Source organism: Acanthamoeba castellanii (genome assembly GCF_000313135.1).
Source record: "Acanthamoeba castellanii str. Neff unplaced genomic scaffold scf7180000084475, whole genome shotgun sequence".
Taxonomy (NCBI): Eukaryota; Discosea; order Longamoebia; family Acanthamoebidae; genus Acanthamoeba; species Acanthamoeba castellanii.
In genome coordinates, this window is record NW_004457375.1 from 15,734 (window position 1) to 43,602 (window position 27,869).

A 27,869-nucleotide genomic window follows, 5' to 3' on the forward strand; every position below is an offset into this window, starting at 1 on the left:
AATCGAAACAGCCAACACAGTTGTTCCAGTAGCCGAGTGGAGAGGTGGGGGATGAATAATTATTGGTAGTTGGCGATGGTTGGTCACGAACGAAGCCTGGCATGTCCTGCTGCTTCCCTTCACTTACTCTACTTGTTCATTCTCGGATGACTTCTCCTTCTTTTTGGACAAGAGGTCTTCTTCTCCTTGTTCTTGTGTGCTTTTGCTCGTGCTTGTGCTCGTGCTGTCATCACCTACTCCTCCGTGTTGTCCATGAAGAAGTAGTTGCCGGCCCTCTTCTGCTCGCTGTCCATGATCGAGTCGAGCTTGTTGATGCGCGGGCGGAAGTTGGTCGGGTCGCGGCGGAAGGTGATCTCGAGGGCCTTGAGGAACTTGTTCATGCCGGTGATGAGCGACTCGGGCGCGTTGGCCCGGCAGTCGACGGAGGGCTCGCCGTCGTAGACGATGACGCGGTCGGCGAGGTAGGTGGCCATGATGAAGTCGTGCTCGACGATGAAGGCGGTCTTCTTGGCGTGGAGGATGTAGCGCTTGATGACGCGGGCGGCGACGATACGCTGCTCCGAGTCGAGGTAGGCCGAGGGCTCGTCGATGAGGTAGATGTCGGCCGGCTTGCCGAGCGCGAGCACGAGCGCGACGCGCTGGAGCTCACCGCCGGAGAGGTGGAGCACCTCCTGGTCGATGATCTCCTCGATCAACATGGGCTTGGTGACGTCGGTCACGAACTGCGGGTGGAGGTAGGCCTCGCGGATGCGCTTCTGGAGCAGGTCGCGCACGGTGCCCTCGAACTTGGGCGCGATCTTCTGCGGCTTGTAGGACATGTTGAGCTTGGGGATCTCCGGGTAGCCGGGGTCGGCCGGCAGCAGGCCGGCGAGCATGCGGATGAAGGTGGTCTTGCCGGTGCCGTTCTGGCCCAGGAGCACGATGATCTCCGAATCGGTGAAGTCGCCGGCCTCGACCTCGAGCTTGAAGCCAGCGGTGTCGGCGCCCTTGCCCTGGAACGACTTGACCATGTTCGGGTAGCTGTAGCGCCGGTGCTTGGCGCCGGCGAGGGTGTCGTCCTCGACGGTGTGCGAGAGCTTGAACGAGAGCGAGATCTCCCGGAAACGCAGGTTCTCGGTGGGCACGAAGCCCTCGAGGAAGATGTTGATGCCCTCCCGCACCGAGAACGGCAGCGTCACCACGCCGTAGGCGCCCGGCACGCCGTACAGGCAGCAGATGAAGTCCGACAGGTAGTCCAGCACCGACAAGTCGTGCTCCACCACGATCACGTACTTGGCTGCGCAGAAGATTCAGAAGAGTGACGGTGTGGTTAGTCTCCGCACGCACGCACACGGCGACACACACGAAGAGAGGGGAAACGTTACTGGGCTGCAGGAGCGTTCGGATGGTGCGGGCAGCGCGCAGACGCTGCCTCACGTCCAGATAGGAGCTGGGCTCGTCGAACATGTAGCTGCAGGGGCAAAAGAAAATCGCGCACGCACGACGCGACCAGAGGGTGAGTGCACTGAGCGAGGGCTCAACGCTGGAGAAGGAAGGGAAACGCACATGTCGGCCTCCTGCACGCAGACCACGCCGATGGCGAAACGCTGCAACTCTCCTCCGGACAGGGCCTCCACAGAGCGGTCCAGCACGGTGTTGAGATCTGTCAAAAGGGCAGGGAGACAAAGTCAGGGCCGAGCGCCCAACGTTGCAACGGGTGCGGGAGGGGAGGGGGCAGGTGAGGGGGAACGAACCGAGCTGGTCGTAGATTTCATCCTTGATCGAACGCTCGTCCTTCTGTTCCATGATCTTGGAGACGTTGCCCTTGACGGCCTTGGGGATCTGGTCCACATACTGCGGCTTGATGATGGCCTTGAGGTTGTCCTCGAGAATCTTGGTGAAGTAGTTCTGAAGCTCAGAGCCCCTGAAGTAGGTCAAAATCTCCTGCCAATCGGGCGGCGAATTCCATCGACCAAGGTTCGGCTGCAACAAATGAAATGAAAAATTGGTGAGGCTTAGGGTGATCGCGGGAGATGGTGGTGATGTTCAGCGAGGCACAGCGCACCTTGAGCTTGCCGGCAAGAATCTTGAGGGCAGTGGACTTGCCGATACCGTTGGTGCCGACGAGACCGAGCACCTGACCGGGGCGAGGGACGGGGAGCCTGAATGCCACAAGGCATTAGGAAATTTTGAAGGGGGGGGGATGAAATGAAGCGAGACGTGCCTGTGAAGCTTGAAGGAGTTGGAACCGTAGCGATGAGTAGTGGCGGACTCGAGGTTCTTGGGCAAGTTGATGATCTGAATGGCCTTGAAGGGGCACTTCTTCACGCAGATACCACAACCGATGCACAGCTCCTCGGAGATGGTGGCGAGCTTGTCCTTCTCGGTGACTTCGATGCAGAGCTTGCCCATCTTCACCACGGGGCACGACCTCTTGCACTCTTGCCTACATTTCTTGGGCTTGCATTTGTCGCTGCTCACGATGGCAATACGCGTGAGCTTGTCTCCCTTGTCCTTGTTCTTTCGTGTTGCCATCTTGGAGAGGAGCGCCGAGCGGTCGATTACCGATTTTGATGGCGACCGTCTCCGTCTTCCCTCACCTTCGCCGACCCGAAACGACGGAAGAAATTCAGAATAGCATTTTTATTTATAAATAAATAAATAAATACAGCGCCAGCAAAATTGGCGGGAAACAAACTTGCAAACACGCACACACGATTGTTGGGCGATTCACGGCTGCCTGAAGATGAGCGACGATTACGAGCTTCCCCGAGCGGTGGTCACGCGGCTACTCAAATCCTCGGTACTTTTGCACACAACTGCTTCATGCGCTGAGGCCAAATTTGGAATTCATCTAATCGGGGGGGGGTCTGCATAATGCGTAGTTGCCCGAAGGCGTGCAGATACAGAAGGAGGCAAAGGAAGCCATCACCAAGGCTGCCAAGATTTGGATCCTCTACGCCACCGCGTGGTACCTCCCAATCTAATCTCTCCCGCTGTCTCGTCTTTTGTCATCTAACCGCTAACCGCGTTTATCTCCATCCAGCGCCAACGACTTCTGTCAGAACAGCAATCGATCCACCATCTCCGCGAACGACGTGCTAATGGCAATGGAGGAGCTCGAGTTCCCCGACTTCGTGCCCCAGCTCAAGGAGACCCTCGAGACCTTCAAGAAGGACCAGGCCTCCAAGAAGGCCGCCAAGAAGAACTAGACGAGTGCACATAGAAAGCGGCGATGGTGATGGTGGTGTATACATTTACAGCTCCGCAAGGGGTTCGAGCGCAACAGAAGACGTGCGCCCGAACGGAAAGAGAAGATCGAGAGAAGACGAAGAAGAAGAAAGAGGAAAGAAGAAGAAAGCGGAAAGAAGAAGAAGAAGACTAGACGTCGGTGTAAACACGGATGGCCTCGCGGAGGGCTTCGTACTTTTGTTCGACCATGGCCTGGAACGGGAGGTGCTCGGAGGAGATGAGGGACTTGTTCAGCTTGATGGCGAACCCGCACAGCTTCACGAAGTCGGTCATCCGCTCCTTGAGCACCACGATCCGGTGGGGCTCGTGCTGCTGGCCCTCCCCGTCCCCCGCCCCCGGCGCCAGGAACACCTCGCAGATCCGCAGCGGCCCCTCGTTCACCACTGCAGTCCCAGTTGTTCGTCACTCTCCATCGGCCACGACACACATCGACGCACGACACACACGACACGCATAGAAGGGGAGGGAGGGGTACTGGTGACGACGGAGCCCTGGATCACGCTTTGGAGGGCGTTGAGACGAGGCGGGTTCTGTGTGAGTTGTGCTCGCAGCGCGGCCACGCGGTTCTCGATGAGCTCGATCGCGTTCTCCAGCGGACTCAAGATCAACTGTACACGGCACACACGGCACATAGCACGACACGACACGCGCAGATGATGAGGTTTGGCGTGAGCGTCATGGGGGCGGGGGGGAAGGGGGGGCGTTATACCTCGGAGGTGCGCTCCACCTCGAGCCGCGAGGTCTGGTAGGGGAAGGCGAAGCTCACCGTGAAGACCACCTTCTTCTTCTGCTGCTTGGCCAGCTCCGTCACGTTCTTGCCGCTCTCCGAGAAGCCCGTCTCCAGCACGAACGTGTCTGTTGTTGGAGAGTTGAGCCACCATCCACCACGGTGTCGTGTGTGTGTCGTGTGTCGTGTGTCGTGTCGTGTGTGTGTGTGTGTCGTGTGGGGGGGGGGGCAACGTACTGACGTTGAAGTTGACCTCGTGCGGCGAGATGCGGGGCGTCGAGTCCAGCGGATCGGAATGGGGCGTGACCGGCCCCAGCTGGATGTAGAGCTTCGACGGATCCATCTTCTCCGCCTCCATCGGTTTGTTCTGCGCTCTCTCGTGTCAGCACACCTCGCGCCCGTGCGTCATGTGTGTCGTGTCGTGTTGTGTCGTGTGTGCGTGTGACATTGGATCGTGTGTCGTGTCGTGTCGTGTCGTGCCTACCTGGAGGATGAGGACGTCGTCAAGTACGCCGCCGACCTTCTTGGCGTGCTTCTCCTTGAGGTGGGCCTGGATGTGGCCGAGGCGGGTCTCGCCGGGCACCTTGTAGATGAACTCCTTGCCCTGCAGCTCCTCCGCCTTGGGCCCGTAGAACCCCACCCGGAAGTACACTGGGAAAATACGCACGTCGAACTTGTTCTGATTGTGGTGTGCGTGCGTGTGCGGTGTGTGCGGTATGTGCGCGTGCGTGTGCGGTTAGCTGCCGAGTGCAGAGAGTGAGAGTGAGTGGGGGGGGACGTACGGCATTGACGAGGGTGGTGGTCATGGCCTTGAACTGCTCGAGGGTGGAGATGAGCTCGGGGTACTTCTTCTCGGCCTTGTAGATGGTCGTCAGCAGCATCAGCACCTCCACGCACAACTCGTGCGACTTGGCCTGCAACCGAGTAACGCAACACACATCAGCACTCACTCGTGTCGTGTCGTGTCGTGTCGTGTCGTGTCGTGTCGTGTCGTGTCGTGTCGTGTCGTGTCGTGTCGTGTCGTGTCGTGTCGTGTCGCCGGTGTACCTGTTCGAGGAGGTTGGCGGCGGCCTTGAGGAGCTTGGTGAGGCCGGAGGTGGACCAGACGTCCTGGTCCTGGAACGCGGCCTGCTCGTCGATCTCGCCCGCCTCCGGCAGCCGCAGGTCGCGCGACACGTTGGGGCTGATGGGCGCAAAGTCGGCGTCGGACACCACGTCGAGCCGCTTGAACCGCCGCAGGTACTGCGCGACCAGCGCCGCCGCGTGGAGCTTGCACTGGGCCGCCTCCTCGAGCTTGTTGTGGTTGGTGTGGAACTCGGCCAGGTTCTCGAGCCATCGCGCCCGCAGGTCGGGCGAGTCAAAGTAGTCCTCCGAGATGCGACGGTAAAAGTCGGCCGTCGTCTCCGGGTCGCCGATGTTGTCCGCGATCTTGACGCTGTAGTGGCACAGCCGGAAGATGCGCGAAATGAGCTCCTGCACGCCCGCATCGAACGCCGTCTCGCCGCCGCTGTTGTTGTTGGTGTCATTGCCGCCGTCGCGGGCGTCGGCAGCCGCGGATCGGAGCTTGGAGTAGTTGCCGACGGCGCGGAGGGAGGTCTGGAGGCGCGTGGTGTCGACGACGCCCTGGCCGGCCTTGGCGCCGCCGATGAGCCGCGAGACGGCCACCGTGCTCTGCACCCGCATGCGCGCGATGTTGCCCATCTCGTCCCAGTTGTTCTTCAGCAGCACGTAGAACGTCGACGCCGCATTCCGCCTACACACGCACACCACCTTCATCAGCCCGTGTGCCGTGTGTGCTGTGTGCCGTGTTTGTCGTGTCGTGTCGTGTCGTTGGTCGTGTCGTGTCGTTGGTCGTGTCGTGTCGTGTCGTGTCGTGGGTCGTGTGGTGTCGTGTGGTGTCGTGTGGTGTGCGGGGGCGTACCGGGTGAGGGCCTCGGGGGCGTTGGCGTGGCGCAGGATCTCGAAGGAGAGGGTCTCGCACAGTCTCGAGTGGCCCGTGTGGCGGAAGAGGGAGGCGCGGAACTGGCAGATGAACGACTGGAGGGCGGCGTAGAGGGACGGGAGCAGGGACGGCTGGGCGTGCTGCATGAGCTGGTGCAGCACCGCAAACACCCGCGTCAGAAGCACGTTGCCCGGTGTACGCAGCTCGCTCCTGAAATCCTGCATATAGTCGATCACTGTCCCTGCCCACGTCAGCACCGCACATTCGTGTGCGTGTGCGTGTGCGTGTGTTGTGTGTCGTGTGTCGTGTGCGAACCGAATTCAAAGGCGGTGGTCCAGGCGTCGAGGGAGGAGTCGCCTTCGGCAGCGGCGACGCAGGAGGCGAGGAGGCGGAGGAAGGCCACCTGGCGCTTCTGGGTGTCGCGCTGCCACCACGACCGCAGGAGGGAGCGCGAGCAGTGGCGCGCGATGTGGAGGAAGCACGCCAGCCACTCGCCCTTCTCCCGCTCGTCGAGCTGGTCCGCGCGCTCGGCCGTCAGCACGACGAACGGGAAGTAAAGGTTGGCCACCCGCTCGCGCAGGGCCGGCCGCTGGTAGCGCTCGTCGTGCTCGTGCTTCTTAAGTATGTTGCGGAGGGTGATGATGGCCTGGGTGCGGAGCGCGGGCGGCTCGTCGCGCGACATGTCGATCTGCTTGAGGAGCAGCCCGGCCAGGAAGTGCTGCCGCCACCACTGGTCGAGGAGCTGGCCCAGGTCGAGCGACTCGATGGGCCGGATGACCGGCAGGTTGAGCGGAATGTAGTGCTCGTAGTCCATCAGGATCTGCAGGAACTTGAACTTGCCCAGGATCGCGTGCTGGTCCTTCATCCCCCGCACGTACTCATAGACCTGCACATACATGGCACACGACACGCACGAGACGACAGCACGCACGGCAGCACGCACGGCACAAGACACGACACGCGTGAGTAAAGGAAGGGGGGGGGTGGAGGGGGGCGTGTGCGCACCATGTTGAGGACGAGGCCGCGGTCCATGACGGCGAAGAGTTTTCGGAGGAGGATGGGGAAGTTGGAGAGGGCGTCGAGGCTCTGTACCGCCCGGTCGGAGAACAGGAACCGCACCAGCCGCGCCAGCCCGCAACTAAACTGTGCACTGAAGCGCGTCTTTCGGTTCTGACTTTTTCCTGTGTGTCGTGTGCGTGTCGTGTGCGTGTCGTGTCGTGTCGTGTGTGCGTGTCGTGTGTCACGGGTCAGCAGACGAGCAATGACGCGGACGAGAGAGGCTCCGTACGGAGGTGGGGCGAGGAGTGGACGTGGAGGGTCATGGACTTGGTGAGCACGTCGAGGAGGAAGCGGTTGCCGGTGAAGCCCTCGAGCGCCTCGTGACGGCGGGAGAGGAGCAGGAGCCAGTGGTGGCACAGCTCCTCGTAGAGGAGGTAGGGCGCGCGGTCCGGGTTGCGGAACATGTAGCGCACGTAGGAGGTGAGGAGCGCGTTGTGGTCGGCCCGGGTGCCGGTGCCCTTCTCGATGGCGCGCACGAGGTGGATGAGCGCCAGGAAGGCCTCCTTGCGCCGCTTGGGCTGGTCGTGGCTGGCCATGAGGTAGAACAGCTCGTTGAGCAGCACCGGCATGTAGTGCACGCACGTGAGCGCGTCGAGCTTGCTCAGCCCGCGCAGGATGTCCGACTCGGTCTGGTCGAGCGCAAAGTTCCACGACGCCATCGTCACCTTGCGCTCCTCGGCCGCCACGCTCCGCGACGTCTGGGGCGGCCGCCCGACATCATCGCCGCCGCTGCCGCTGCCGCCATCATCAGCGCCACCCGCTGAGGCCGCGGCCTCGCCACTGTCGGCACAACCTGCGCCGACGCCGGCGGCTAACGAGGGGCGTGGGCGGACCAGCTCGAAGAAGCGGCAGAGGGGCTCGTCGGGTGGATAGACCGACGAGACGACGTGGGTCGATACGGCGAAGGCCGGGTGCTGCTTGTCGGCCTCGAGGCCCGCCTTGCCCCCGGCACTGGAGGCCGACGCCGACGAGCGCTGCTGCTGCGAGCTGCCGCCGCTGCCGCCGGGGCCGCCGACGACGCTGCTAGCGGTCGAGTGCTGCGAGAAGCTGCGCGGGCGGAGGGCCGGCCCGAGCGCGAGGTAGGCCGCGGGGAAGTCGCGCGCCCAGGTGATGGGCAGGGCCTGGCGGCCGTTGGGCACGACGCAGTGGTTGGTGAAGAGGGGCAGCACGGCGTGGCCGATGACGGTGGCCGAGTCCTTGCGGTGGCCCGGGTGGACGTGGAGGAAGGTGAAGAGAAGGTGGTGGCGCGGCGTGAGGCGCGCCGGCAGCCGCACCTTGAGCTCGTCCCAGTAGCGCGGCTTGCGCTCGTGCATGTGCATCGACGCGGCGCTGACCTCGTGCCACCGGCCCGACCCCGACCGGCCGCACATGACCGGCAGCGCGCGCCCGCCGCCGGCGTCGTCGTCGTCCTTGAGCCGCGCCTCGACCAGCAGGTTGGGGCTCGACGGCCCGCCCTTGGCCAGGTGCACGCCCTCCGGGTAGACGTAGAGCCAGTTGACGTAGCTCGTGTAGGCCTCGCGCTGGCCGCCCTCGAAGCTCATCACCTCGCGGATGAGCTGCGACACGTCGGGCCGCGGGTTGTCGGCAAAGGGCAGCAGCGGGTGGAAGCCCGGGTCGAGCCTGTGAGGCAGCGTCTCCTCGTCCTGGATGCGCTGCAGCGTGACGTGCAGGCAACCGCTCAGCGACCGCTTGCTGCCACCGCCCACGGCTATGCTGCCGCCGGCGGTGCCGGCCGCGCCGCCGACCGAAGCGCCCGAGGCCTCGCTGCGCTTGCGACCGCCCGACGCGGCCCTCTCGGCGGCCTTCTCCGCCGACGACGAGAGGCCGGCGAGGGCTTCGAACAGGGCCTCTTCGTCGACGACGCCGCGGGCCGGCAGCAGGGGGTCGACCCGGAGCCGCCCGCTGGCCCGTAGGACGCCGTTCTCGGCGAACACCGGGAGCGCTCCCCAGCCGAGCACTTGGAGCGGCGGCGGCCGCCCGCCCGACGCGGCGGCCCACTGCTCGATGGCCTGGAGCAGCTCCTGCTGGGCCTTGGCCGGGTCGCGCGGCTTCCAGTGCTTGGGCTTGTAGTAGAACGTCTCCTGCTCCTTGTCGAGCTCGGTCAACAGCAGCCGCTCCACGCGCACCACCAGGTGGATCAACGGCGACGGCGCCACCACCGTGAAGAGCGCCTGCACACACAACCCGACACACACTCGAGTGAGCGCACGACACACACACACACACACACGCTGCACGCAACACGACACGAGCGCGCACCTTGTTGGCTTGTGTGTCGCTGTCGACGGCTGTGCCGGAGGCCTTGGCGATGGCCTTGAGCACGGCCTCGTTGTTGTGGTCGAAGTAGAAGGTCTCCGAGATCCGGCGCTTGGTGCCCAGGTGGTAGAGCGCCGCGCTGCAGAACAGCGGCTCCCACGCCTCGCCCGCCTGCCACTGTAGCCGCTCGCAGCTCACCAGCAGCTTCGTGGCCCTGTGTCGTTGCATCCAACACGCCACGAGGCCAAACAAACGTTTGTGAGCTTCAACTGCTCTTCACGTCCAAGGCGGGAAACTTGGGGGGGGGAGCGTACACTGGCGGGGTGAAGGGGTTGTGGGGCGGAGCGGGGGGTAGTGAGGAAGCCGAGGAGGATGTAGATGCGGTGCGCTCCTTGGGAGTGTGCGGCGAGGATGCAGAGGGGTCGTCCGCTACTTGGCCGTGCAACTAGAACACGCAACCCCCCCCCAACAACAACAAGAGCTCACTCGGTGAGTGAGCTGTACCCTCTTCTTCGGGGGTGTCACAAGGCAGCGGCACCTTCTCTACGAACGACCGCAGGTGGTCGTCACCGGTGCGCCCCTCGCACACCGCCTCGTCGAGGGTGGTCTTCTCCGCATCTTCCTCGCTCTCCTGCCAAGTTGATTTGATTAAAAGTCAGTACTCAACAAAGGCTGTTGCTGTTGGGGTAGGACCTTGGACAGGGCGAGGGCGGGGATCGAGGAAGCCAAGGAGGACGACGGCAAAGGTACTGCTGCCGACTGAGCAAAACCGCCAAGAAGGGGGTTGTGGTGATTAACCTGCTCAAGCCACTGGCAGTGGAAGAGGGAGTAGCTGGCGGTACCAATCGACTGAGCTTCCTGTCGTGGATCAGCAGCTCCGTGTCTGACCGGCCAGCGAATAGAGGATTCAGGGATACACTGCACAAGAAGGTGATGCCCGACGTTAGCGAGAAGGAGCTGGGAGGAGACTCCATTCCTCTACAACTCGTGCGTACCGAGGTGCAGAGGGGTTGACGATGCTCGAACCGGACGAAGGGGCCGAGTAGCGATGTGTGATGGTGGGGTGTGAGATCACTGAGCCGGGAGAGGAGGTGACCGACGATGGCGAAGACGATGCGGCGGTGGCGGACGAGGCGGCCGTGCCCCGCGGGGCGATGGTGGGGTGCACGATGGTGGATCCCGATGTGTGGAAGAGGCGCCCCGCCGTGACGTTGGTCGAGGAGACCATCGGCATGGGCGAGGTCATGGTGACGCCCGACGAGAGGTTGGTAGTGGTGCCCGGCTCGAGGGCCGTGGGTGCGTAGTTGTAGCGCACCACTGTCCACGGCGCAGTGAAGCTCTCCACGCATGCACGCAGCCAGCCGTCCAGCCCGTGGCTTTCAGTACCCCTCTCCAACAGTTCGCTCTGTTCATCGACGTCAGAAGCAATAAAAGAGGCACACGACACGACAAGACACGACAAGACACGACACGACCAACGACACGACCAACGACACGACACGCACACCGGAATGAGTTCATACCGGTACAGTCGAAACTGATGAGCGTTGAGCGCGAGGCTCGGAGAGAACGGAAACGTCATCGTCAGGGAAGAGGAAGTGGGCTGCGAGTGGGTCGTTCTGAAGGTCTGGCCCGCAGTAACGCTCTTCGAAGTCGCTCCAGCTCATGCCGGCCGACCCTTCGGGGCGCTGACCCCCCGCGCCCGCCAGCTCCTCGGGCTCGTCGCCCATCGGGTGGAGCCCCTCGCCGCCGCCCGGGACCAAGTCGGCCATATCGTCGCCGTCCACGCTCTGCTGGTCACCACCGCCCATTGGGGTGAGGCCGACCCCGGCAGGAGGCATCTCTCCAGAGGTGCGCAGGGGCGGCGGCCCAGATGAGTCGCGTCTTGCTATGGTGCCGCTGTTGTTGGGAGTGCTGGGCGAGGCTGGGCTGCTGGAGGCCAGGCTATGATGGGTGGGCGTAGATGGCGGCTGTGGTTGCTGTTGTTGATGTTGGTCCTTCTCCTTTTCCTTCTGATCTTTGGATGAATCGATGGCCCCGCCCCGCAGCAGCATGGCCTTGAGGGATTTTGTACGCCGGTGCAGCCTGGCCTTGGGCTTGGCCTCCTTCTCCTTGGGCTCCTTTGCTCCCTTGTCGCTGGTCTTCGACGGGGTGGGTATCTTGCGGAACATGGATGACAGACCCTTGGTGCTGAGGGGCGATGAGGCCGGCGAGCTGCTGCTCTCCTCCATCAGAGCGGCCTCGACCGCAACGCGAGGGCTCGAAGAAGAACATGATCGCTCCCCACCCCCTCCTGGGATTCCATCGTCGGGGGTGGATTCGGTGTCACGGCTATGTTCGGCTGTGCTGTCGCAGCTCTCGTCCTCCACGCTGTCCTCGCTGGGGTCAACGTCGCTGCTGGCTTCCATCTTCTATTCCCCTTTCCCCTTTCTATATTACCGGTGTGTCCCTCTTTTTCTATGTTAACCGCTTGTTTCGGTTTCGCTCTGTGTGCCACCCCCCCCCTCCCTTTGAAGCTTGGTATTGCTTTGGTTGAACAGCACCAGCTCGCCAAGCAACCTTCATGGCTGAGATAAGGCAATTACGCAAAGCGATACCGCGATTTATCCTGCGACCAACCCAACGCACGTGTTGAGCGTAGGCAAACTCATTGCAACGATTGTTGTGTCGCAGTGCTGATACCACGGTATGCTCTCACACCAAGCAAGGCTCTCTAGGGTTGGTGCTGCGCTGCAGTGCAGGCCAAGAAAGCCAAACCTGGCGGTGTACACGAGCATTCTTGCTGGTAGGGAGAAATCAGCGATGAATCGCAGGAAACTCAATGACACTTCGGGGTTGAAATCTGCGGGTTGGAAGTCGTTGCCCGCAAATTCGTTCATTCTCACATTCACGATCTCTTCATGGCGACCACGCCTGCCCGCGGCGAGGAGGCTGGGGAGCCTGGCGGCGAGGGTCACACGTTTCGGCACATCACGATGGGCTACGGCTCATTCTCTACGCCGGCCGCCTCCCGGCTCGTCGCTCCACCTCCGCCCTTCACGCCCGAGACCTTCTCGCTACTCGAATCTAAACGACTCGAACTGCTGCGCGAAGATGCCGATGCAGAATCGCGCCATTACGAAGTCAATGAGCTGCTCGAGCGGGAGGCCAGACAGCACTCGCTCCTCTACCGGGCCTTCCGCGGGTTCTTCGAGTCGCGAAAGTACCACAAGGAGCGCAAGTGGTTCCTCTCCCTCCCCTGGAACACCATACGCATCATCACAATCTCGACCCTCTTCTTCTTTGCTCTCTTTGTCTTCGTCCAGCAGACCGTACGTTCCCCGTTTTTTGTATTTATTTTTATTATCGGTTACAATTTACTACGTTGTTTTTTAAATTTTACAAATATTAATTTATTTTAATTTATTTATCTGGTGTGGCCCGGGCCTTGCAGGCTCCTGACTCTGGACGCGCGCACGAGCCGCCAACCAACATCCGCGCTGTGGCGTCGGGCATCCCATTCATATCCTCTCCTTCCTCCTTGTCAAGAGCGTGTTGCGTGTTGCGTGTTGCGTGTGTGCGGTGTGTCCCAAGCGCGCGCGCCCGATTGTGCGTATTGGTGTATAGTCCTTAACTCGCGCCGCACGTGGAAGAGCTGAAGTCGCAGGGCACCCACAAGGTCAAGCTCTACTTCGTGGCGCCGGGCATCTACAACACGAGCTTCTCCCACTTCCCGCCACAAGTCCACCTCCTCTTCTTCCTTCAGGGCAAGACCCCGCAGGCCGACCCAACAGCCAACGGCAGCGCCACGTGGGACGCCCTCGACACCTTCGTCCACACCATCACCGCTCCCCACGGTTCGTCATGTGGCCGCCGCCCGCCACATTCCTGACTGCATGCACCACATTCCTTACCTGACTCTCAACCCTTGTGAAACGGAATGCAATGGAATGTGCCCAACAGGCAACGAGGACACGGAGCAGCACACGCACACGTTCTCGGTGTCGGACGAGACGCGGGACCAATACGAGGCCCTGCGGCTGGTGGTCAACACCAACACCCACCAGCCCATCGCTCTCCAACTCCAGGTCCTCACACTCGGCTGGCTCGGCTCTCACGAGGTTCGCCTCCCGTCATCTCGCTTCGCTCCATTTCTCTGTTTCGTCTGACCATGTGTTCCGTGTGTCGTGTGTGTCGTGTCGTGTCGTGTGTGCCATGTGTGTCGTGTCCAGGTGGCGATCGGAATTTTGATTTTGGTGGCGGTCTATGTGCTGATCGTCTTCGAGCTGGTGCATCGCGCCATTGCCGCCCTTGTGGGATCTTTTTGGGCTCTCGCCTTCCTCAGCGCTGTCGAACAGCGCCCCTCCTTCGACGACGTACATAACCAACCACACGCATACGCACACCGCACACGCACATGCGCACGCACACCGCACACCGCACACCGCACACGATACGCAGTAACATGAGTGATGGTGTAATGACGGTAGGTGGTGTCGTGGATCGACTTTGAGACGATCGTGTTCCTGTTCGGAATGATGACCCTCGTGGGTATCTTCTCCGAGACGGGCTTCTTCGAGTGGAGCGCCATCCGCGCCTACAAACTGTCCGGCGGCAACATCTGGCACCTCGTCGTCATGCTCGTACCTCTTCTCTCTTTCTCCCCCCCCCCTCTCGCGTTCATTCTTTCAGTCGCTCACCTCGGTTCTGGCGGCGGCGGCCAGGTGGTGTTTTCGGGGGTGACGTCGTCCGTGCTGGACAACGTCACGGAGGTGCTCCTGGTGGTGCCCGTTACCCTCCGGCTGTGCAAGGTGATCGACGTCGACCCGCTGCCCGTCGTCATCGCCATTGTAGTACGTCTTCGATCTTTTATCAATATCTTTACACACGGCACACGGCACACGGCACACGACACACGGCACACGACACACGACACACGACACACGGCATACACCCTCTCTCTAATGATAGTATAATAATACATAATAACAACAACAATCAATTGACTCGTATGTGTCGTGACATGCGCAGATATTCAGTAATATTGGAGGAACGGCCACGGGAATCGGTGACCCGCCGAACATCCTCATCATCTCCAACTCCCACCTTCAGGCCACCGAACTCGTCGACTTCAACGTCTTCACCTACCACATGGCACCTGGTCCGCTCCCCCCCCCTGCGTCGCGTCGCGTTCGTTCTTTGTAGGGTCGGCGTAGCGCCTAACTCGGGCGGTGTGTTTGTGTGCAGGAGCGGCGTTGGCGTTCGTGGTAACGTTGCTTTACTTCTGGAAAACGTACCACCACCTCTTCCAGCGGTCCTACGTCGACCCCGTCCTCAAGGAGATCGAGATATGGAAACGCACCGCCGACAAACTCGAACTGGTGCGTGTCATGTCGTGCGTGTGCGTGTGCGTGTGCGTGTGCGTGTGCGTGTGCGAACTCTCACGCTCACTGTTCGGCGCGTGCAGGCGGCGACGGATGAGGAGAAGAACGTGCAGACCAAGCTGCTGGAGTACATCGACGTGCTGGAGAAGCACATGGAGGCCAAGCAGCAGGCCAAGGAGGAGAAGCAGCGGCTCATGCACGAGAGCCGCATGGCCGCCTCGTCGGCCCTCATGATCGAGGCCGAGGGCGAGTGCGACGGCGGCGACGGCGGCGGCGGCGGCGGCGACGAGGAGGGCAAGCTCGACATCCACGCCCTCGAGCGCAAGTACCGCATCCGCGACGTGCCCCTCTTCATCAAGAGCGTGTCGGTCATCTTCGGGGTGGTGGCCCTCTTCTTCATCCACCCCTTTGTCTCCTCCATCCACCTCAACATCCCGTGGATCGCCATTCTCGGCGCCCTCCTGCTTCTGGTGCGCACCACCACTCCGCTCGACACACGCACCAGGCCATTCATTGTGTGTCGTGTCGCGTCGTGTCGTGCGTGTCATGTTGCGTGTGTCGTGTCGCGTGCGTCGATACAGACGATCATCGACGCGAAGGAGTTGGAGCCCATCCTGGCCAAGGTGGAGATGGGAACCCTCTTCTTCTTCGCCGGCCTCTTCGTGCTCATGCGCTGCCTCGAGGAAATGGGGGTGATGCTCTTCTTTGCCCGCATGACCGCCGACATTGTGTCCATTTTCCCCGAGGTACGCACCACGGCACACACACACGGCGCACACGACACACACGCGACATACATCACGACGCACACGACGCACATGACACACACGCGACACACATCGCGACACACGACATACGCTCTGCTCGACTCAGTCTCCTTTGTATTCCCAAACGACTGCAGGGCCGTATTCGTCTGTGCTTCGCCATCTTGCTGTTGATGTGGGTGTGCGCGCTGGTCTCGGCATTCATCGACAACATCCCGTTCACCACGACCATGGTGCCCGTGGTGGTGGAGCTCTCGCAGAGCGGCCTCGGCCTCCCGCTCCAGCCGCTCGTTTGGGCCGTCGCCTTTGGCGTGTGCCTCGGCGGCAACGGCACTCTCATCGGTACACACAACACACACAACACACGGCACACGACACACGACACAACACGACACACGACACACGACACACACGGCACACGTCCTACGACAAAGGTTTTGCTCAACGTTGGGTGGTGTGCAGGAGCTTCGGCGAACGTGGTGGCGGCGGGCATAGCGGAGCAATCGGGGACGCACATCAGCTTTGCCAAGTTTTTCGCCATGGGCTTCCCGTGCATGCTCATCTCCACGGCCACGGCCTCCGTCTATCTCATCATTACCCACGTCATCTTCCCCTGGTACAGCGGCTGAGCCTCGCTTTGCGTCATTATTTATTGTAGCCGATTTGGGATTTTAAAAAACAAAACAAAGTGTACAGCTTTTTCCTTCGGGACATATTTATTTGTTATTTGTTCTGTACTTTATTTTAGATTATTTATGCATTTTTGGAGCGTTGTGAAACCACTTCCGCCGAAAAAACAAAAAAATCAGGAATAAATTCTTTAAATGGGAAAACTATGTACAGAGTGTTGCACTGCAACGGGTCACTTGGCGTCGGTTCGTCTCCTCTTGCGTTTGGCGATTCGGGCGGGTGGTTGCTGCTTTCTCCTCTTGCCGCCTTGTGTGTCCTCTTCTTCGTCGTCATCAATGTCTTCCACCTCTTCCTGTTCCTCGTCTTCGTCTTCTTCTTTGGGCTCCTGCTTCACACCGCGCTTCTTCTCTTCTTTCTCTTCCACTTCTTCCTGCTCCTCTTCCTCCTCTTCGTTCTTTGGCTCGATCTTGATGTTCTTCTGCTCTTCGTCCATCGGCTCTGTCTTGACCTTCTTCTTCTCGTCCTTCGTGGTGGCATCAGGCCCAGGCTCGCCCGCCTTTTTCGCCTTGACCTTCTCCGCCTTGACGGTGGGGTTGAAGAAGGTAAGGATGCCGTGCTTCTTGCTCGCCAGCCGATCCACCGGCACCAGACACTCGGGCGAGTTCTGTTCGCCACATCGCCAACCGCACGACACGACACGAGACACGAGACACGAGACACGAGACACGAGACACGAGACACGAGACACGAGACACGAGACACGAGACACGACACGCGCACACAACAAGCATGATGAGAAGGCGCTCTCTGGGAGGAAGCATTGGGTTCGTTGATAGAAGGTACGTTTTTGATGGAGTTGACCATGGTGGAGACCTTGTCGAACACGACGTGCTCGCCCTTGTAGGGCCTCAGCAGGCGCAGCACCTCGCTCGACGGGTCGTTGCCGTCGGCCCGCAGCCACATCTCCCTCGCCTCCTCGCTCCCCAGGATCACCGGCATGCGGTCCTGCAGAAGAAGAAGAAGAAGAAGAAGACAGTCAGGAAACAGCTCTGTGTGAAGAGGGTGGTGTCGGCGGTGGCGGGTGGTACGTGGATGTGGGCGAGCTGTGGGCTGCTCTCGGTGGTGACGACGGTGCAGGTGTAGCGCTTCTCGCCCGTCTTGGGGTCGGTCCACACGTCGTACATGCCGGCGAGATAGAGGAGCTGCTGCGGGTCGTCGCTGTGGATGTAGAACGGAATCTTTTGGCCCTTCTCCGTGATCCATTCGAAGTAGCTGAAGACCCGCGAGAGCGCACATGGTTAGCCATGCAGTGCTACACAAAAAAAATTGAAATAATAAATAAATATAAAAAAGTAAAAGCTGTACCCGCTGACGAGGATGATGCAGCGCTTGCGCTTGACGACACCTCGCCACAGGTTGTTGGTGGTAAGTGACTCGGCACGAGCGTTGATTGTGTGCATCTTGACGGTTCCGTCCTTGCTCCAGCTCGGCACCTGGTCACACAAGATTGAATCTTTTGAGTAAGGTGCGAGAGATCTTCTTTGATGTGCAACGTACCAGGCCCCAGCGCATGAGCTTTAGTATGGGTTGGCCGTCGGCGTCGAGAAGCATGGCCACGTGCATCTGGTGCGGCGCGATGTTGTACGAGGGCTTGTACTCCTCCGCGCCCTCGAACGCCTTGGCATGGGTCTGCTTCTGAATCTCCTCCGGCGCTAGTGTGCACGCTGCCCTACCACACATCTTTCTTTCCTCTTCTTCGATCTCTCTTGCTCGTTGGTGTTCTGTCGTTAGCGGCTAGCCGTTGCGCTCGTTAAGTTGTGTTTTTCTGTTTCGAAGAAAAAATTGTCAATTTAAAAACTAATTTCACACGAAACTAAATAATATTTCATTTATTGTTTGGCCCGGACCTCACAGGTAGGTGAGGACGGTGCTGCCGATGTGCACGAGCATGAGCACCTGCGCCACAACATGGACCAGGTAGCTCACCGCGCGCCACGGCTGCACGCTGGCCAGGTAGAACACGGTGTGCAGCACACGCGCGCCGGTGTACGTCCACAGCAGAGCCTTGGCGTAGAACACCGACGGCGAGGTCAGAGCGAACAGCAGACCTGCCCAGACCCCCACAAAACGAGAAAAGCACTCAATCAGTCCTCTACTCGATTGCGAAGGACGAATTTGTAGAATTGAACCACAAGATGCGTACCGATGGTGTAGAAGACGTAGATGTTCTCCATGTCGTTGGTGTGGAGGCCATAGGCGCGGGTGATGCGCGGGTGGTTGGCGGTCTTGGTCAGCAGCTCCTTGGCCTTCTCCTTGGGTGCCTTGACGTAGTCCTCCTCGTACTTGAAGGCCTTCAGCGAGAGGCGAAGACGCGTCACGTTGAACGAGACCACAAGCTGCACACGCACGCCCACGCAAATTGCATTGCCAAAACGAAGATGAGGAAAATGAGAGCGATTGTGCTAAAAAACGAGAAATCTGAAAGCGAAAAGTGGCGCGAACCATCTTCACGGTCAAGATGACAACGCAAAGGACATAGGTGGCAAAGACGGGATCGGACAAGAAGGTCTGGAAGGTAGCGGTCACGGGGGACACCACGGGCGCTGCGGCTTGGGCCATGTCTGTTTTGGGTGTTTGTGCGCACCATCCTCCCCTGCATGTTTTTGAGCGCTGCCAAAACTTGCGATTGGGCCATAAAAGTCGGCAACAAGTAGAAATAGTCCGGCCCAACTAAAATCGACCAAGACAATCGTTGGACTGTTCTTGAGTCCCTTCTTCGTCGATGATCCTTGATCGCCGGAGGAACTGAGATAGCAACGCATTGAGAACAAGAACATCCGGCACCAAGAAGAAGAAGAATGTGAGAGAAGGGTGCATGCCAGAAAGCGCGAAGAAAAGTGGAAGGAAAGCGGCCTGAATGAGTCACACACGCTGTGTTCGTTTGTCCGCCGACCAACAAGACGACCTCGAGTTTTTTTATTCCTATCACACACAAAGCGCACCACATCGGCAATGCGAAGGCTGGCGCTCACACACTTTGCCTCCACTGGGAGAGGCGGCTTGGCCTCCTCACGCCTCCATGTAGACCTGAGACCACACCCAACCTGGCCGCCCTCCTCTCCCTCATCATGGAGCACAGCGCCTGGGTTTCTGCTGAGCGGACGACGGCGAACCTACGCCAGCGATCAGCCCCCTCGCAAGGAGCTCGCAGCGGCGGAGCTGAGAGAAGGGGAGACCTACAGCCAAGTGGCCAACAAGGAAAGAGAGAAAGCGAAGAAGGAAAACGAAAGCGACAGCGAAAGTGAAAGCGACGAAGTCACCGGACTTCTCCTGGAGAACGAAGAGAAAAAGGAAGGCGGGGAGGAGAAGATGGGGCCACTGCAGAGCGTAGTGGCCAGCATCGCGGAGACTGGCACGACCCCCCCCCTTTGGGCGCTCCGCAGCCACGTTTTGTGAGATTGGAAGTTCGCGAGACTGACAAGAGCCTTTGTGCAACGTTGGGTTGTCTGGCGGGCCAACAGGGAAGAAGCTGACCGAGAAGGCCAGCGAGATCGTGTCGGGCACCAACGAGAAGGTGGTGGAGACCGTTGGCTCGGTCACCGAATCCGTAACTGGTACCACTTCCTTCTTCTCACTACTGCGTGTCGGTCGCGAGTTGTGGCGCTGATGTTGCCGCGATGCTGAGCGTGTGTATAGAAGAAAGTAGTGACCCCTCCGTAACGAAAGCTCCCGTGCCTGTGGATGATGGTGTTTATCCCTCCCCTCACCTCATCCTTGTTTTCTCTCTTCCCATTGCCTGCCGCTCCGCATCTGCCGCCGCCACGGCCGCCACCTCCATGCAACAACGGCCACCCCACGCCTGCCTGCGCTCTGTGTGCCGCCACACCACCACTGCCGCCCCTTCACATTCATCGTCACCCGCACCGCGCTCTGTGTTGTCGTGTCATCTGTGCCTCCACGCCGGTGGTGAGACAACGGCAGAGAAGGTGACGGGTGTGGCTCACGCTGTTGCAGGTGTGGGCGCGGAGGTGACCGCTGATGTTGTCACCGTTGCCAGCGAAGTCGTCACCGCGGTCAAGGAGACCGTGGAGGACACCATCCATATCGCCAAGGACGCCATCGACGCCGGGAAGGTGCGCAATAAACGCCCCCCCCCCCCAATGTGTGTGTGGTGTGTGCCGCGCGGGCGCACTATCAGTTGGTTGATTGTTGATCTGGCGGAGCAGGACAAGACGCTGGAGGGAGCGGTGTCGCAGATGGTCAAGGTGCTCAAGATATCGGTCTACCAGCTGGTGGACGAGGGCTTCACCAAGGCGACGGTGTCGTCGGGCGTCAACGTGATGGGCGTCGTCAATCTCAACGTGTCGGTCCACCTCGAGGAGCAGATGGCCGTCCACTTCAAGCGGCTCGAGGAGAAGGAGAAGCGCAAGCACAAACGCGACAAGGCCGCCAAGGCCGCCGCCCGCAACGGTTCGTCTACACCATCAGCGGCCACGCCCACGTCGCCAGCGACATCAACACCGACACCGACGTCACCGCCTCCCACAGCAAAGGCTTTCCCAACGATCATACCGGACCATAACGAGGTGAGCGTCGAGGTGAAGAAGCTGCGGGAGAAGAAGAAGGAGAAGCGACCGGCCAAAGCCACGGAGCTGATCCAGCGGATCATCGAGGGCGACGAGGCGGCGCTCACGGAAAACGCCGAAACCCATCGCCACGACGTACACGAGCACCGAGACTGCGCTCCTACACCTCCCGTGGGCAAGGCCTCGCGGGCGGTGGCCCAGAAGAAGGAGGCCCACGTCGCCCCGCCGGCGGCAGTGCCGAATGCTGGGCGGGGACGAGGGAAGAGAGCCGTGGCGCCGAAGGTGGTCGATGACACCCCCGGGTCGTCGACGTCTGAATAAACCCCAGTACCTCCCTGAATGGTCCCATCGGGTTGGCAGTCCGGTTGCACTGTAGCCCGTCTGAGAAGAGAGCAGGAACCAATGGGCGACTGCGCGCTTCAGCGGAAGATGAAAAGAGAATTTCTTAGTTGGTGCAAACCGAGAAAATAAGAGAAAAGGGACAAATCGGGATAAATCCCACAATGCCAACTCCCACCTCTTTCCTCTTTTCTCTCTCCTCCGCATCACCATCCTCCTCTTTCGGCCGGCCCTTTGGGAGTAAGCAAAAAAATGGTACGCATTAGCCTTGGCCCTGATGCGATGCGTGGTGGGTGTGGGTTGTGTCCGTACTCGAGAGACTATGTAGCGGAGAGCTATGCGCAGACGAGACCATGGAGGATTGATGCCTAATCGATGCCATTCTGCCCTCATCACAGGTGAACATTCCTAAGACCAGGAACACCTTCTGCAAGAAGTGCAAGAAGCACACCCCGCAGAAGGTTGCCCAGTACAAGGCTGGCAAGGCCTCCCTCTTCGCCCAGGGTATGCCCTTTCCTCCGCATTTTCGCATGCATTTACCCCATCGGCTCCGTTGGCTACCGCTTACATTACATTTGCGATGGCGTAGGTAAGAGGCGTTACGATAGAAAGCAGTCCGGCTTCGGTGGTCAGACCAAGCCCGTCTTCAAGAAGAAGGCCAAGACGACGAAGAAGATCGTGCTCAGGATGGAGTGCACCATCTGCAAGCAGAAGCACCAGCAGGTCATCAAGAGGTGCAAGCACTTCGAGTTGGGCGGTGAGAAGAAGAAGAAGGGAGCTGCCATCCAGTTCTAAACGCGCTGTGTCTCATTCTACTCTCCAAATCCAACACTGTCCAGTCGACCATCCATTTACTGCCCCTTTATTTACATTTTCATCGTGAGCAATTAAGTGGACTGCCCGTTCGGCTCGTGAGGCCCGTGCCCCTCTGATCAGAAGATGAGAGACGCAATACTGCCACTGCGCGTCGCGCAAGGAAAGGAGAGAGAGTTTTCTACCCCCCCCCCAATCGCCCCGAAGAAGCTTCAGCTTGGTTGCAAGTTTCGTTATTGACGCCGACTCGAGCCGCTGACCCCAATTCTCTCGAGCACATCATTTAGACAGGCGTCACTGGCGTCGGCAACTGTTCTATCTGTTGCTCTTACTGTTGCGATCTTCTACGCGACGATAATTTCATTAACCAATTATTCGGCGCCCCCTACTCGCTTAGACGATGCTCAATCAACCCAAACAGCGCGCCTCCGGACGCCCCAGTAGCGACGATTTTGGCAGCTTTGATGCTGCCCCATCAGGGTAAGCCCCCCCCCGCCACTATTGAGTTCAATAAACCATTTTAATTCTAATATTTTAAAATAAGGATACGAAAAAATACATCATAATAACGTTCTCTTCCCAGCCCCTCCACTCTCGGTTCGCTGTTCAACGGGAAGGCGCCGCAGCAGGGCAACCAGAGCCTTCAGTACCGACCAGCCAAGGAGCCCAAGAAGAACGTCCCACAGGCCGCTCCCGCGCCCGCCAAGGACGCGCCTCTTTCCCTTCTTCATGCCAACCCCGTCCAGCTCTTCCAATAGTACGCCCCTCTACCATGTCTCTTCCTTCCTCTTCTTGTCAACATCAACTTGTTCTTTACACGAACGAGTTTTACTCACCCCCGCCCCCCTTTTTTCCCTCTATGCGCTACACGAACAGCGATAATGCGAAGCAGGAGCACAGCCCGTTGGGCAAGGTAGGAGCGGCCGTGCTGGGCAACGTGGAAGCGCACAAGTTCCAGCTCTACCTCTACTACAACAAGAAGCAGCAAGTGTGCAGCATCAACATTTCGCCCAAGTTCAACTTCATCGTACGCTACACACTCACTTCGTGCCTGGACCGGGTTCTGTTCTGCTTCTGCTTCGGCTCGTCTTGCTCACATCGACGTGCTCGTGTTTGCCTACGACACGCGCGTATAGGTTCAAAATGACGTGTATTGCAACTTCAACGACAGTAACAGCCGCAACTGGACGATCATGTTCGCCAAGCACGAGGAGTGCGTCAAGTTCGCCAGCTTCATCGCGGTCGCCAAGACTCTGTCCGACCCTTCGCGCCCGCTCGTCGTGCAGGACATCAAGCCTGGCAAGGGCAACGTACGGCCACCCCACTCCCTCACCGCGCGCGCGCTCGCGATGCTCGAGCTTTGCTGGTGAGTTGAGCTGACTGACTGACACATGGGCCGCCGGTTCTGTACACAGAGCGTTGGTGCGGGCGACATGGTGGCGGTCACCTACAGCGGGTGGATCGTGGGCGCCGACGGCAAGCTCGGCAGCGCCCCCTACGACTCCAACGCCGGCCGCGATCCCCTCAAGCTAGCCATCGGCGCCGGTTCGCACATTGCCCCCCTCCCGCTCGATCCCTCTCGTCTTACACATCGTCATGCTCTTCTCTCTCTCGCTTCGCAGGCACTGTGGTGAAGGGCTGGGACGAGGGCATGGTCGGCATGAAGCGCGGCAGCAAGCGCATCATCGCGATTCCGCCCCAGCTGGGCTACGGCGCGTCGGGCCGGTCGCCCGTGCCGCCGCACGCCACACTCGTGCTGGAGCTTGAGCTGATCAAGGTGCGCCGCGCCTCGGAGCCGCCCGCCCGCCCCCGCACGAGCTCGGCCTCGGCCTCGGGCCTCCCGCCGGTTCTCTTCCCCAACTCGCCGGCGCCCGACATGGGCGCGGACATCTCCGCCGACGTCACCGATGACGAGGACGACGACGGCAACGTTGGCGTCAACTCGTCGCAGCAGCTGCGGGCCGACCTGGTGCAGAAGATGAAGAACCTCGGCGCCACGGCCACCCCGTTCGCCGGCCCCGGCTCCGTCCAGGCGGCCAAGCGGCAGCCGCAACCGCAGCAGCAGGCCCAGTCGTACGGCTCCCCGCAGGATCACTACATGGAGGCCCAGCAACAGCAGCCGCAGCCGCAGTACTCTCCGGTACCCCCCCCCCCTCTCTGTCGGGCGACCACCAACATGATCGACATTTCTATGTATTCTAAGTCTCGCGTGCGTCGCCTCCTTAAGGTCCAGATGCAGCCCCAGCAGCAGCAGATGCCTCAGCAGCAGCAGCAGCAGCCCCAGAGTTTCCTCTCGCAGCCCCAGCAGCCGGGTTACCAGCAGCAGCAGCAGCAACCCTACGGCGGCTCCATGCAGCTCGCGCTCGTTGCTCCCGGGCAGCCGCAGCAGCCCTACCAGCAGCCCGGCGTGTACGGCCAGCAGCCGCAGCCCTACGGCGCTCCCGTCCAGCAGCCCTACCAGCAGCAGCCCGTGCCTCAGCCGCAGCAGCCGTACGGCCTGCAGCCGCCCGTGGTGCAGCCTGTCGTTGCCCCTGGTACGCCCCCCCCCAATGATGATAACCCCACCAACACGGAGGACTGACTCGGGTGGCCGCGATGGTCGTGCCTTTGTGCACATAGCCCCTGCCGTGGACCCCTACCAGCAGCAGCAGGCCCAGCTCCAGCAGCAGGTGCTGCAGCTGCAGCAGCAGTCCCAGCAGCTCCTCTCCCAGCACCAGGCCGCACTCACCACTCCGGTACCGCGCCTCCACTTTCCGCGCGGATGTGTGTCCCACGACTCACCTCACTCGCCTGGTGGTGGTGGTTTGTTGGTGGATCGATCATGACAGGCGCCGGCGCGGGAGAAGAGCGTGCCGACGGACATGATCGGGATCTTGGTGGAGCAGAAGGAGTTCCAGAACGACGTGCAGCGCACGCTCAAGGATGTGAGCGAGAAGGTCGAGGAGGTCCACCGCACCGTTCAGATCTTTGGCGGACGGGCCACCCGCGAGGGCTCCTACGGCGCCGCCACCGGCCTCACGCCCATCCTCCTCCTCCAGACCATCCAAAAGATGATCGACGAGAACGAACTCCTCAAGAAGGAGGTCTCCGACAAGTCCAACAAGATGGACATCCTCCGGTACTACCCCACACACGACACACGACACACGACACGTGCTGACGGAACATCCGTACGATCATAGGGAGCAAATCACGGTGTTGCATTCGAAGAACGATTCGTTCCTGGACCAGCACAACAAGATCCAGGAGCAGCGCGCGGACACTCTGAAGGAGAGCGCGGAGCTGGCGCGGCGCAACCTGATGGCGGTGCGCGAGCAGAAGGCCAAGCTCGAGGAGGAGCTCACCGAGGCCATGCAGGAGCTCAACGACCGCAGGCGCGAGGCGGCGCAGATGACCAAGGTGGCCGAGGAGGCCAACGAGCAGCGCGACCGGCTGGCCAACGAGCTCGAGCGGGTCAAGGGCGAGAACTCGCTCTACAAGAGCAAGCAGTTCGCGCTCGAGGAGCAGCTCAAGGAGGCCACTGTCGAGCTCAAGGAGGAGAAGACGGCCAAGCGCCAGGCCCAGACCAACAACAACGCCCTGCGCGAGGAGCTCGCCGAGAAGGTCGAGCAGATCGCCGCGCTCGAGAAGAAGCTCGAGGAGCGCCGCAAGAAGGCCGAGGAGGCCCGCCGCGAGCTCGAGGCCGCCCACGAAGAGGAGAAGCGCACCCTCGAGGCCGCCCTGCGCAAGGCCAAGGACGCTCTCCAGCACGAGCGCGACGCCCAGGCCGACGAGGTCGCCAAGCACCTCCACCAGGCCGAGCGCGACGCCGCCGACCGCCTCCGCCGCCGCGAGAAGGAGCTCAAGGACCAGCACGCCCGCGAGGCCAAGGCCGCCAAGGCCGAGCTGGAGCGCGTGAAGCGCGAGAGCGCGCAAAAGCTGCACGAGGTGCGCGAGAAGGCCAAGGAGGACATGACTGGCAGCATCAAGAAGATCATGAACGACATCTTCTTCTCGCTCCGGGGTGAGTTCGATGACGAGGAGGCCTACGACGGCGAGACCATCATGAACTCCCTCAAGGCCACCATCCGCGAGACCACCGTCTCCCTCCTCCAGCAGGCCCAGGACGACGCCGACGCCGAAGAGAACGCCGACGCCGAAGCCGACAACGCCGACAAGGTTGAGGCCGAGACCGCCGCCGCCGACAAGGCCGAGGAGGCCACGACTGTCGACGCCGAGGCCGAGACCGAGACCGCCGCCGCCGACAAGGCCGAGGCGACCGAGGCGGAGGCCAAGGAGGCGGAGGGCGGACTGCTCTTCGGGGAGAGGACGAAGAGCTCCACGCTCAGGGACCTCGAGGTCAAGGAGGGCGAGCTCTTCACGGAGGCCGAGGACCCACTCTTCGCCCCGCCCCAGAAGGCCGCCACCGCCGAGGAGGCCCAGGAGGCCCACCACGACGAGAAGCCCCAGGCCGACGACCACGAGGAGCAGACCGAGACAGCCGAGGACAAGCCCCAGGCCGACCAGGCCGACGACCACGAGGAGCAGACCGAGACAGCCGGGGACAAGCCCCAGGCCGACCAGGCCGACGACCACGAGGAGCAGACCGAGCCGGCCGCGCCAGCTGGTGCCCAGGAGGGCGAGGCTGAGGAGACGGCGGAGGCCGAGGAGGTGGCCGAGGAGCAGGAGGAGGGCGAGGTGGACCTGGCGGCGTCGGCGCTGGACGAGCTGGACGACGCGCTGCTCACGCCCCGCGACGAGGCCCACGAAGAGGGCGAGGCGGCCCCGGCCCCGAGCGCCGTGCCCAACTTTGGGGCGGCCCCGGCCGCGGACGATGAGGAAGAGGAGGACCAGGACGACGATCTCGACGACGCCCCGCAGGAGGAGGAGGAGGCTACCGAGGGCCAGGCCGCCCAGGCCGCCCCCGTCGCCGACCCCCTCGGCGCCTTCGGCGATGCCTCCCCCGAGCAGCACGAGGAGGAGGTGAGCGAGGAGGCCGAGGCGGAGCAGCACGAGGAGGAGGCGAGCGAGGCTGCCGAGGCGGAGGCAGAGGAGGAGGCAGAGGAGGAGGCAGAGGAGGAAGCGGTGGAGGAGCAGCAGCCGGCCGACGAGGAAGAAGAAGAAGAAGCCGAAGGCGAGACAGCGGAGGAGGAAGGCGAAGGCGAGGAGGCCGAGGCCGAAGAGGTTGAGGGAGAGGAGGCCGAGGAAGAGGCCGTGGAGGTGGCCGAGGGCGACGAAGAAGCGGCCGAGGCCGAGGAGGGAGGTGGAGAGGAAGCTGCCGAGGAGGCCGAGGAAGAGACCGAGGAGGTGGCCGAGGACGACGAAGAACCGGCCGAGGCCGAGGAGGGCGAAGAGGAGGCCGCCGAGGCCGAGGAAGAAGGGGAAGAGGAGGCTGCCGAGGCCGAGGAGGAGGAGGAGGAGGAGGCCGAGGAAGAGCAGGAGCAGGAGGAGGGAGACGTGAGCGCGCCTCCCGTGTTCGAGGATCCGCTCCTGGGCGGTGATGGCGAGACGACCGTGGTGAAGGCCGCGCCCGCGCCCACCCCCACCAAGTCGACCTCCATGTTCGGTGATGACGATGAAGAAGAGGAGGACCTCCTCGCCAAGGGCAAGGCCCCCGCCGGCAACGCCTCCTCTGCGTACGCCCCGCCCCGCCCCCAATCCACCCTACTCCACTCACCGATCCGCTTACCCGCTCGTGTCGTGTGTCGTGTCGTGTGTCGTGTGCGAATACTGCAGGGTGGGTGGTCTGCTGGGTGGTAGGGAGAGCAGCCTGTTCGGAGACGACTCGTCGCTCTTCGCGGGGGCGTCGTCCCCGTCGCCGAGCCCCGCGGCGAAGGGCACGGCGGGCAAGACGCCGGCGACCACGCCCTCCAAGCCCTCGCTCGACTCGCTCTTTGGCGACTCGGGCGAGACGCCCTCCTTCTTTGACGACTTTGCCGCGCCGCCCGCGCTCAAGAAGCCCGCGGCCCAGACGCCCTCCAAGGACGTCGACCTCTTCTCCGACGACATGTTCAGCAGCTTCCAGTGATGGTCTCGAACGTCGATCGTCATAGTCACCACACCTGCACCATACCTTGCAAACAACAACAACAACAACATTTACGGTCTTTTTTTAACAATTATATTTAACCCAATCATAGGTCCCACATATCTCGACTTCTACCTTCTTCCAAAGCTGCT

At 61.2% G+C, this 27,869-nt stretch overlaps 8 protein-coding genes and 1 pseudogene across 8 annotated transcripts; 5 read left to right on the forward strand and 4 right to left on the reverse strand.

Moving 5' to 3' along the window:
• Positions 1-233: 233 nt before the first annotated feature.
• On the reverse strand, positions 234-2,514 carry ACA1_325180 (ribonuclease L inhibitor family protein; the record flags this gene model as incomplete). Its single annotated transcript, XM_004336868.1, has 6 exons — positions 234-1,276; positions 1,365-1,450; positions 1,546-1,642; positions 1,734-1,962; positions 2,045-2,116; positions 2,200-2,514. The coding sequence occupies 6 exons, from the start codon at positions 2,512-2,514 to the stop codon at positions 234-236; spliced, it is 1,842 nt and encodes a 613-aa protein (XP_004336916.1).
• A 211-nt stretch (positions 2,515-2,725) lies between these two features.
• On the forward strand, positions 2,726-3,191 carry ACA1_325190 (CCAATbox binding transcription factor subunit HAP3-related, putative; the record flags this gene model as incomplete). The annotated part of the gene is made up of 3 exons (XM_004336869.1): positions 2,726-2,782; positions 2,883-2,950; positions 3,026-3,191. The coding sequence occupies 3 exons, from the start codon at positions 2,726-2,728 to the stop codon at positions 3,189-3,191; spliced, it is 291 nt and encodes a 96-aa protein (XP_004336917.1).
• A 169-nt stretch (positions 3,192-3,360) lies between these two features.
• ACA1_325200 lies at positions 3,361-11,623 on the reverse strand (annotated as a pseudogene).
• A 567-nt stretch (positions 11,624-12,190) lies between these two features.
• ACA1_325210 (arsenical pump membrane protein) lies at positions 12,191-15,971 on the forward strand (the record flags this gene model as incomplete). Its single annotated transcript, XM_004336870.1, has 12 exons — positions 12,191-12,526; positions 12,856-13,051; positions 13,158-13,315; positions 13,427-13,570; positions 13,685-13,837; positions 13,919-14,047; positions 14,226-14,355; positions 14,442-14,575; positions 14,662-15,048; positions 15,160-15,324; positions 15,480-15,684; positions 15,805-15,971. 12 exons carry the CDS (start codon positions 12,191-12,193, stop codon positions 15,969-15,971), a joined length of 2,304 nt encoding a protein of 767 aa, XP_004336918.1.
• Positions 15,972-16,204: 233 nt separating this feature from the next.
• ACA1_325220 (uncharacterized protein) lies at positions 16,205-17,712 on the reverse strand (the record flags this gene model as incomplete). Its single annotated transcript, XM_004336871.1, has 5 exons — positions 16,205-16,636; positions 16,816-16,977; positions 17,061-17,244; positions 17,338-17,465; positions 17,530-17,712. 5 exons carry the CDS (start codon positions 17,710-17,712, stop codon positions 16,205-16,207), a joined length of 1,089 nt encoding a protein of 362 aa, XP_004336919.1.
• Positions 17,713-17,880: 168 nt separating this feature from the next.
• Positions 17,881-18,591, reverse strand: ACA1_325230 (MAPEG domain containing protein; the record flags this gene model as incomplete). Its single annotated transcript, XM_004336872.1, has 3 exons — positions 17,881-18,080; positions 18,176-18,368; positions 18,475-18,591. The coding sequence occupies 3 exons, from the start codon at positions 18,589-18,591 to the stop codon at positions 17,881-17,883; spliced, it is 510 nt and encodes a 169-aa protein (XP_004336920.1).
• A 750-nt stretch (positions 18,592-19,341) lies between these two features.
• Positions 19,342-20,879, forward strand: ACA1_325240 (uncharacterized protein; the record flags this gene model as incomplete). The annotated part of the gene is made up of 4 exons (XM_004336873.1): positions 19,342-19,362; positions 19,499-19,586; positions 19,987-20,105; positions 20,199-20,879. 4 exons carry the CDS (start codon positions 19,342-19,344, stop codon positions 20,877-20,879), a joined length of 909 nt encoding a protein of 302 aa, XP_004336921.1.
• Positions 20,880-21,174: 295 nt separating this feature from the next.
• ACA1_325250 (ribosomal protein L44, putative) lies at positions 21,175-21,692 on the forward strand (the record flags this gene model as incomplete). Its single annotated transcript, XM_004336874.1, has 3 exons — positions 21,175-21,186; positions 21,296-21,401; positions 21,487-21,692. The coding sequence occupies 3 exons, from the start codon at positions 21,175-21,177 to the stop codon at positions 21,690-21,692; spliced, it is 324 nt and encodes a 107-aa protein (XP_004336922.1).
• A 418-nt stretch (positions 21,693-22,110) lies between these two features.
• On the forward strand, positions 22,111-27,717 carry ACA1_325260 (peptidylprolyl cis-trans isomerase, FKBP-type domain containing protein; the record flags this gene model as incomplete). The annotated part of the gene is made up of 11 exons (XM_004336875.1): positions 22,111-22,190; positions 22,294-22,450; positions 22,624-22,737; positions 22,847-23,020; positions 23,126-23,255; positions 23,333-23,850; positions 23,995-24,244; positions 24,330-24,445; positions 24,539-24,828; positions 24,893-27,325; positions 27,426-27,717. 11 exons carry the CDS (start codon positions 22,111-22,113, stop codon positions 27,715-27,717), a joined length of 4,554 nt encoding a protein of 1,517 aa, XP_004336923.1.
• Positions 27,718-27,869: the final 152 nt, after the last annotated feature.